General features: G+C 36.8%; 1 protein-coding gene across 1 annotated transcript; it reads left to right on the forward strand.

Annotated features, from left to right (window-relative positions):
* Positions 1 to 1,009: 1,009 nt before the first annotated feature.
* Positions 1,010 to 8,714, forward strand: LOC144346245 (gamma-interferon-inducible lysosomal thiol reductase-like). Its single transcript, XM_085503106.1, has 5 exons — positions 1,010 to 1,279; positions 1,779 to 1,970; positions 3,051 to 3,224; positions 4,066 to 4,212; positions 6,179 to 8,714. The coding sequence occupies exons 1-5, from the start codon at positions 1,166 to 1,168 to the stop codon at positions 6,299 to 6,301; spliced, it is 750 nt and encodes a 249-aa protein (XP_085359232.1). The 5' UTR covers positions 1,010 to 1,165; the 3' UTR covers positions 6,302 to 8,714.
* The last annotated feature ends 2,151 nt before the right edge of the window (positions 8,715 to 10,865 follow it).

A 10,865-nucleotide genomic window follows, 5' to 3' on the forward strand; every position in this document is an offset into this window, starting at 1 on the left:
CTCACAGCAAACCTCTGTTCTATTCTTTAGGAATTCTTAATATTTATGATTTATTCAAATATCAGCTATGCACTTTTATTCATGACCTTCGGCATCAAAAATTCCCTCGTAATCTTTTAGACTATTTATCGTTTCATTCCCACAACTATACCACTCGATCTGTAACCAATTCTGACTTTTCCCTTCCCAAAAAAGAGAACAAATAAAGGTCTATATTCAATTGATTATACTGGTTCAAAACTATGGAATGCTCTACCCAGTCATTTGAAACTCATTAACAGCTGTGCAAGGTTCAAACAAGAACTCAAAATTTATTTGTTTTTACTAAAGTTTGCAATTTTTGGTTTGTTAAATAATTGATTAATTAGGAATTTGGATAGTAAAAAAAAAAAGAATTCTCCTTGGTCTGACCACCCCTCCCAAGATCTAATGGTCCATCCCTTAATCTACAATTAGTCCTCTCTTGATTGATATATAATACTCGAACACAAATTTGTGTTTGATGTGATTTCAGCCGATTTTAATAAATGTGATAACACATTTTTTGTGCCGAAAACGTGAATTATAGGCTATGATCAGGGCGTGGCTACAGTGTGAGAACATATTGTTCCGGAAAGTAACCCATACACTTTTAATCTATTGTTAATTCCCGATCAATTGATATATAACATTCGAAAATAAATTTGTGTTTGAAGTGGCTGCAAAAAACGTGAAATATTTATTTCCCGTAATGTAATATGTAAAATAGATTTTTTTTTTTTAAATCTGGAATGAACAGTTTAAATTGGAAACAAACTAGGCAGTTTTTACTTGATGAAACCGCGAGCCATGTACAGTGCGATAGGGTTTAGCACTTGTATGGCTTCGTTGTATTTTCGTTGAAAATTCGTTCCAAAAAAAAAACGGCTATCATATACCCCAATTTTGATTATTTTAGCCAATGTATAAAACGCATGTTTACTGTGTTCTTATTGCGTGCCAGCTTCTAATGCGTGCTCTTATTGCGTGCCAACTTCACGCTGGTTCAAAGACACAGGAACTTTTCGTCATGTGAGAAGTCACCTGACTGTGACCAAGCGATTGAAAACAAAAAGTATTTGCCGGTTCACAGACATAAACGCAACAAGTTATCAGTTTAAAACGACGATTTCAGCCAAATTTAACTATGTTACGTACCACATTGTTGTTACTGAGTTTGGTTTGTGTATGCTGTTGCCAAAAGTGCAATATTCCACCACGACTGTGGTGTACATCTGTGGAAACGGCTCGCAGCTGTGGGGTGAGTAAATAGCTGAGTTTCTGCGTACATCATACTACATGACATGTACTTTTCTGTCTAACATTGTCTTCTTTCGGATGTGTTGCCGTTGGATTCTGATTAAACCACCGCTATTTATGTTCGACCAACTATTGCGAACATTTAATTAAAGTGCTTTTTTATTGTATTTTTGAATTCGGAACGCAGGGGCTGTCGTCACCAAGCAGTCTGTTGGGGGCGTTCCTAAACAACTCTATACTGTAAAATACTTTATTTTCGCTTGGAATTAATTTTCGATATTATCGCTGAAGGAATGATTCAGTAAAAAAAATCCAGCGAATGTACTTTTTTTCTTATATTTTTACATTCAACTCGTCAAGAATCAGTGAAAATAAATTCCATAAAAAACACCTAAAAAATCTTTTCAGTAACAATTAATTCCAGCTAAAATAAAGTTTTTTACAGTATATGAGAACTGTCAAACATTGTCATTTTTTTTATATTTTCCATCTGCATACAGGTTCAAGAACAATGCCGTTTCTATAAATCAAGTCAGAATTCCTTAAACGCTGCTCCACCAGTACAAGTGGCATTGTATTATGAATCTCTCTGCCCGGGATGTAGAAATTTCATCCAGTCACAGTTGTATCCCACATGGCAACAACTTTCTGATATATTGAACGTTACCTTAGTGCCTTATGGAAATGCTCATGTATGTATTGTGAATTTTGACACAGTTATAGTAACTACGAGGACAAAATGAAAGTTGTCATACTTTATTCCATTATTTGTGTAGGTTCTGCTGCATCTGTTTGGCATGTGCTTGACAATAGACCCTAGAGAGAGGGATAGAAACTGTGGCATTAAAAGGGAGCCACTCAATTCCATGCAGGGATTTCAATTTCATAACTCTGTCTCAATCCACTATGGTTTTCATTTTGTAATCAATTTTGTTTCACATTAAGGTAGCAACAGGGGAAAATCGCAATAGTAATTGATCTGTGATTATAAATGTTATTAAGTGTGTTACTATAACAATATATATGTCAGCTGAAAGCTTAGATATAGGCACAGTCCCATCTGCTATCAAGAGACTATGCTTCGCGAAAAGCCATACACAGCGCCGTCTTAGCACAGCAGGTAATATACACCTCAGACAATAGCCGTTTCCAGACCGGGGATAGAGGGACTGAGATATAGACAAATGCATATGCCATATCAATGTTTATCTTAAGGATCACCAGATGGTCTATTTCATTATTGTACTTTTTTTGTATTCCAACTATTGAAAACACAAGTTCAATCACATGAATAACATTGTAAGCTAAAAGATCACGTCTTTGTTTATATCAGTCTTTATTTTTATTGCTAAATAACTACAGACATACTGCCATACCCTTAATGAACATTTTCTAAGGTCTATGATGCTACCAACAAATGAGTCTATTTTTCCTTGGTGATTTCAGAGTTTACAGATTGAAATAATTCGGGTAAGGTTCTGAGCAAAAATAAAGTGTAGCCAAATCTGGACAAAGGTGTTTTGTTAGATGGAAAATGTGGTGCAGTGAGGGTAATCACTATGGTCAACTTCACTTTGTTCACATTTTTGATTGATTTCTAATAGTTTCAAATGTAAACAAAACTACAATCAAGTGACTTTCACATGACCAAAATGCTGTCACATTGTTAGGGGTGTTGCCTGCTATTGTCAAAATAAAACAATGCCTTGTTATCTGTAATTATAAACAATTGCTGTGATTAACGCAAAATTCTAATCACGTTTTCACTAAAGGAACATCAAGTTGGTGATGAATGGCAGTTTGAGTGTCAACATGGTGTCAACGAATGCATTGGAAATGTAATAGAAACTTGTACTTTATACTATAATGAAATCAAGACTGCTTTCCCTGTCATTGCATGTATGGAGGCTAATGCTAAACCATATGATGCACAAGTTGGACAACAGGTAATTGTAATATATGTTGATAATACAAATTACAATCATGTCTTTAATGCTTTGAAAATGTCTGTTTAATAATTCATTGCAAAAACATATTTTCCATTTTTTTATTATTTTTTGTTTTTCAACCAAGTTGCAATTTAGGGCAAATGATTAATATTGAAATAAATTTTCTCCAAGACAATGAATTATTAAAAATAAATAAGAAAGTTAAGAGTATTGGAGACTAAATTAGCCTTCCAGAGCACCTCTACCACAAGTTCAATTAAAATCTGATATTTTGAGATACCAGATATGGTCTAATAATAATTAGATAATTAATATGTGTGTTTTCATTATTTAAGTAATCACGTCTGTGGATTGCCCCAAAGCATCTATGAACCAAATTTCAATGAAATGTGATATAAAATTATGCACTTTCGACAATTAGTATGCTCGAATTTTAATTCAAAACTAATGCATAATCCCAGGCACTTATATACCAAATAGTGAGGGTCATCACTTGGTAAAGTTAAATGAAAATTGTCACAACGTTGATACCACACACGCATACACAGGCATTCACAGGCACTAACTAGAATGACTTCCATTGTTTGCTTCGCACACAGCAATCAAAAGAACCGTATATTTTACATTTTTTAGCTTTAAGCATGAGAAATCTAAGTACATTGTGTTGTGTCTGGTAATTTAATGGCATTTGATTCATTGTTTATTAGTATGACGAGTTTTCTTTAAAATTTGTATTTATTTAACTGATCATGTCATTGGTCACTCTTGAGCACAAACATACTGTTAACTCATCAGAAAGTTTTAATGTCTAAATAAATATTGTGCATTGTTATTGTAGTGTGCCAGTCAATATGGTGTTGATTACTCCACTATACTGAAATGCAGCAATAGTACTCATGGAAATAAACTAGAACACCAAATGGCTCTGAAGACAGATGCATTGAATCCACCTCATACCTATACTCCATGGGTAACACTGAACGGGGTAAGTCCCATCATGCATTGATTCTACCTCATACCTAAACCCACAACAGTATACTCCATGGTAACACTGAAAGGGGTAAGTCCCATCATGCATTGATTCTACCTCATACCTAAACCCACAACAGTATACTCCATGGTAACACTGAACGGGGTAAGTCCCATCATGCATTGATTCTACCTCATACCTAAACCCACAACAGTATACTCCATGTGTTACATGACAGAGATATATACAAATCAGCCTGGATGTTAAAAATTAAAGGTGTTCTGGATACGACTGGTATGTCGAATCTTTGGCAGATTGGATCAAATGTAAATAGAACGTGGCTTAAGCAAGCGATAAAACTTAGATTATCGGACATGTATACACAAAACTGGAATGCTGATCTGCTAGAAAATGGGTTGTGTACTACTTATAGAATAATCAAAAAGTCATTATCTGTGTCAGATTACATTCTGATACTTGATCCAGTACATCGTATTCAATTATGTAAATTTAGATGTGGGAACCACAATTTGCCCATTGTCACAGGTCGCTATCAAAATAAGGCCGTTCATGATAGAATTTGTACCTTATGCCAAGGTAACCACCTTGGTGATGAATTTCACTATATCTTTGAGTGTCTGGCCCTGAGTAAAGAACGGGAGAGATTTTTGAAATCATATCATAGAATTAGACCTAATACTTTAAAAATGTATCGGCTATTTATCACATCTAATGAATCGGAGTTGTTAAATCTTTCTAGATTCTGTAAAGATATAATGAAGCGGTTTTTAATTCAGCCAGGTCATTTCTGACCACCGATTCAGTGCCATGTATGTTTATTTATTTACTTGCTTTTTGTAATTTTGGGCTGGTGCCTTATTATGCATTTCTTCTAATTTATAAATTTATTTCGTGTGACGCTTCCATGTACATGCTTTTTTCGTTTGTATTATGTAATGTATATTATTTAGTTCTCTCATACCTCTATCGGAGGAAGCAAAGGGAAATAAATTATTATTATATTATTATACCATGATAACACTGAATGGGATAAGTCCCATCATGCATTGAATCCACCTCATACCTATACTCCATGGGTAACACTGAACGGGGTAAGTCCCATCATGCATTGAATCCACCTCATACCTATACTCCATGGGTAACACTGAACGGGGTAAGTCCCATCATGCATTGATTCTACCTCATACCTAAACCCACAACAGTATACTCCATGGTAACACTGAATGGGGTAAGTCCCATCATGCATTGAATCCACCTCATACCTATACTCCATGGGTAACACTGAACGGGGTAAGTCCCATCATGCATTGAATCCACCTCATACCTATACTCCATGGGTAACACTGAACGGGGTAAGTCCCATCATGCATTGATTCTACCTCATACCTAAACCCACAACAGTATACTCCATGGTAACACTGAATGGGGTAAGTCCCATCATGCATTGATTCTATCTCATACCTAAACCCACAACAGTATACTCCATGGTAACACTGAATGGGGTAAGTCCCATCATGCATTGATTCTACCTCATACCTAAACCCACAACAGTATACTCCATGGTAACACTGAATGGGGTAAGTCCCATCATGCATTGATTCTACCTCATACCTATACCCACAACAGTATACTCAAAATCCTAATAGGGATACAAACGCAATAAAGATAATTATTATTACTCCATGGTAACACTGAATGAGGTAAGTCCCATCATGCATTGACTCTACCTCATACCTATACTCACAATAGTATACTCCATGGGTAACACTGAATGGGGTAAGTCCCATCATGCATTAATTCTACCTCATACCTATACCCACAATAGTATAACTCCGTGGGTAACACTGAATGGGGTAAGTCCCTTTATGCATTGAATTGAATCCCCATGCCTAACAGCATGCAAACACTAGCGAAATATGTAGGTACAGATGAAAAAGTTATTTTTATTTTTCATTTACAGGTACATACAGAGGATATCCAAACTGAAGCACAGAACAATTTATTGAAGTTAGTTTGCGATACATACACTGGAAAAAAGCCAGCAGCATGTACTATGGCATTGGATGTTTGTTATAATTACTAGTACCAGAAGTACATTACTTGGGGTTTGCAACGCACATAGTACTGTATGGTGACATCATGCCAAGATCCCATTCAAGTCTCATCTCGTGGATAGTGAGACTGATGCTACTACTAGTACCTTCTGACATGACATAGGCGGTTTGTAATAAAACATGTATTGCCACATTCATAGTGAAAAAATGTAATACATCGAAAATGTACAGAAAATATAGTTATCGTAATCCGTCATATCGTGAGCAGCTGTTTTGATCCACCTGGACATCCCAGTATCCTAGTTACCTCAGGCATGCGCATTCGTATTTTTCTGAGTCGGATCGCTTATGCGAGCGCGAGATTGTAACGGGATCTTGGTATCATGTCACCGTAGTTGCAAACCCCAAGTAATGTACCTCTGCTAGTACATATTATCCAAGTATTTTTGCTCATTGCTGAGTTTTTTTTACACTTTGGGCAATTTCTAATTGGTCAACTGCTGGCTATAAATTAAATGTGATGGGGATGTGTAAGAACATAAGCTGATGTGGACTCATGGTAACGTACCAATGATTGGAGATGATTGGTTAATCAAAGGTTTCATATTCAAGCACTTTTAATATTTATTGACCAGTCTAGTTGAATATATCAGCATGGTTGATGACTGTCTAGGCTTGTGTGGAGTTTGATGAAATGAGTAGATAATATATCAGTACTATGATATTATTGCCTATGCAATTGCTGTCCATACATACATACTGGGTTGCCACTAAACCAACGATGTCACTCAGCCATGACTAATGTCAATGACTAAGAAAAAAAGTAAATCAATATTAGAAATCCTCAATAACAGTAGCATATACTTCAATCATTTTCACTCAGTTTGAAAAAACAATGTATTATTTGCTCCGTTAGGTGTGTCTATGGTCAAAATGAGTTGTATTAATATTTATTCTGCATGCAATAATTTCCATTTTCTGTTTATATGTGTAAATATGGTACTGTAATTGCTTTATTAGAAGTGCTTCTCAAATAGAACATATAAACCAAAAATTTGTTGTACGTAGAATTAAAATATTGACACACCTCTTTAATTAACTAATAGAGCAAATAAGATTTGTCATCACAGCTAAACCTTAGTTCTTTCATTAGTGGAAACTCAGACATGTGTAGATGGCAATGTCTATAGGTGTACTCATTTCAATAATTATAACCAGAAAAGTAAATTATACTGGGCTCAAGCAATTATGATAGATATGCAAATTATAGTTTCCAATCATGAAACATTTATGCAAATTCAATTTGAGATGACAGTAATATTAGAAACCAAATGCACTTGCATAACCATTTACATGTATGTTATGCACAATATACAGTGAAAACACTTACCGGGGTATGGTGAATTCAGGGTGTAGTTTAGCCAGGTTTCTGTTGCAGTTTTTATTGGACTGTATCAGTAATGTATGTAACACAAAGGATTTATAATATATATAAGGGTGTGCAAATTCCATAACCATATATGGTTATGTGTGATGAAGATCTTAATAGAAGTGAACTCTCACGATTTGCCAATGCTTGAAAGCACTCCTATTCTTATTAGTGACAATCGATTTTAGTTCAATCCAATAGTGCCACAAAACACGGTGGAAATGTTTGATTGCATAAATAGAAATAAGCAAGAACATCAATGCATTCAATCACAAAATGCACATATATATATATTACACACTTTCAATTCAGTCACAGACTCACTAATTTACATTAGGATTGTTTTCAAAATTGTCCCAAATCATCCTGTGATTTTAGTCACAGTGATTATCATCAGTTCTCATGAGACCTTCATCACATATCACACCCTTGCATACCGTCATCTTGTAAACCCATGAAAACACATATCACACCCTTGCATACCGTCATCTTGTAAACCCATGAAAACACATATCACACCCTTGCATACCGTCATCTTGTAAACCCATGAAAACACATATCACACCCTTGCATACCGTCATCTTGTAAACCCATGAAAACACATATCACACCCTTGCATACCGTCATCTTGTAAACCCATGAAAACACATATCACACCCTTGCATACCGTCATCTTGTAAACCCATGAAAACACATATCACACCCTTGCATACCGTCATCTTGTAAACCCATGAAAACGCATATCACACCCTTGCATACCGTCATCTTGTAAACCCATGAAAACACATATCACACCCTTGCATACCGTCATCTTGTAAACCCATGAAAACACATATCACACCCTTGCATACCGTCATCTTGTAAACCCATGAAAACACATATCACACCCTTGCATACCGTCATCTTGTAAACCCATGAAAACGCATATCACACCCTTGCATACCGTCATCTTGTAAACCCATGAAAACACATATCACACCCTTGCATACCGTCATCTTGTAAACCCATGAAAACACATATCACACCCTTGCATACCGTCATCTTGTAAACCCATGAAAACACATATCACACCCTTGCATACCGTCATCTTGTAAACCCATGAAAACACATATCACACCCTTGCATACCGTCATCTTGTAAACCCATGAAAACACATATCACACCCTTGCATACCGTCATCTTGTAAACCCATGAAAACACATATCACACCCTTGCATACCGTCATCTTGTAAACCCATGAAAACACATATCACACCCTTGCATACCGTCATCTTGTAAACCCATGAAAACGCATATCACACCCTTGCATACCGTCATCTTGTAAACCCATGAAAACACATATCACACCCTTGCATACCGTCATCTTGTAAACCCATGAAAACACATATCACACCCTTGCATACCGTCATCTTGTAAACCCATGAAAACACATATCACACCCTTGCATACCGTCATCTTGTAAACCCATGAAAACGCATATCACACCCTTGCATACCGTCATCTTGTAAACCCATGAAAACACATATCACACCCTTGCATACCGTCATCTTGTAAACCCATGAAAACACATATCACACCCTTGCATACCGTCATCTTGTAAACCCATGAAAACACATATCACACCCTTGCATACCGTCATCTTGTAAACCCATGAAAACACATATCACACCCTTGCATACCGTCATCTTGTAAACCCATGAAAACACATATCACACCCTTGCATACCGTCATCTTGTAAACCCATGAAAACGCATATCACACCCTTGCATACCGTCATCTTGTAAACCCATGAAAACACATATCACACCCTTGCATACCGTCATCTTGTAAACCCATGAAAACACATATCACACCCTTGCATACCGTCATCTTGTAAACCCATGAAAACACATATCACACCCTTGCATACCGTCATCTTGTAAACCCATGAAAACACATATCACACCCTTGCATACCGTCATCTTGTAAACCCATGAAAACACATATCACACCCTTGCATACCGTCATCTTGTAAACCCATGAAAACGCATATCACACCCTTGCATACCGTCATCTTGTAAACCCATGAAAACGCATATCACACCCTTGCATACCGTCATCTTGTAAACCCATGAAAACACATATCACACCCTTGCATACCGTCATCTTGTAAACCCATGAAAACACATATCACACCCTTGCATACCGTCATCTTGTAAACCCATGAAAACACATATCACACCCTTGCATACCGTCATCTTGTAAACCCATGAAAACACATATCACACCCTTGCATACCGTCATCTTGTAAACCCATGAAAACGCATATCACACCCTTGCATACCGTCATCTTGTAAACCCATGAAAACACATATCACACCCTTGCATACCGTCATCTTGTAAACCCATGAAAACACATATCACACCCTTGCATACCGTCATCTTGTAAACCCATGAAAACACATATCACACCCTTGCATACCGTCATCTTGTAAACCCATGAAAACACATATCACACCCTTGCATACCGTCATCTTGTAAACCCATGAAAACACATATCACACCCTTGCATACCGTCATCTTGTAAACCCATGAAAACACATATCACACCCTTGCATACCGTCATCTTGTAAACCCATGAAAACACATATCACACCCTTGCATACCGTCATCTTGTAAACCCATGAAAACACATATCACACCCTTGCATACCGTCATCTTGTAAACCCATGAAAACACATATCACACCCTTGCATACCGTCATCTTGTAAACCCATGAAAACACATATCACACCCTTGCATACCGTCATCTTGTAAACCCATGAAAACACATATCACACCCTTGCATACCGTCATCTTGTAAACCCATGAAAACACATATCACACCCTTGCATACCGTCATCTTGTAAACCCATGAAAACACATATCACACCCTTGCATACCGTCATCTTGTAAACCCATGAAAACACATATCACACCCTTGCATACCGTCATCTTGTAAACCCATGAAAACACATATCACACCCTTGCATACCGTCATCTTGTAAACCCATGAAAACACATATCACACCCTTGCATACCGTCATCTTGTAAACCCATGAAAACACATATCACACCCTTGCATACCGTCATCTTGTAAACCCATGAAAACACATATCACACCCTTGCATACCGTCATCTTGTAA

Source organism: Saccoglossus kowalevskii, chromosome 9, assembly GCF_978046115.1.
Source record: "Saccoglossus kowalevskii chromosome 9, keSacKowa6.1, whole genome shotgun sequence".
NCBI classification, from domain to species: Eukaryota; Metazoa; Hemichordata; class Enteropneusta; family Harrimaniidae; genus Saccoglossus; species Saccoglossus kowalevskii.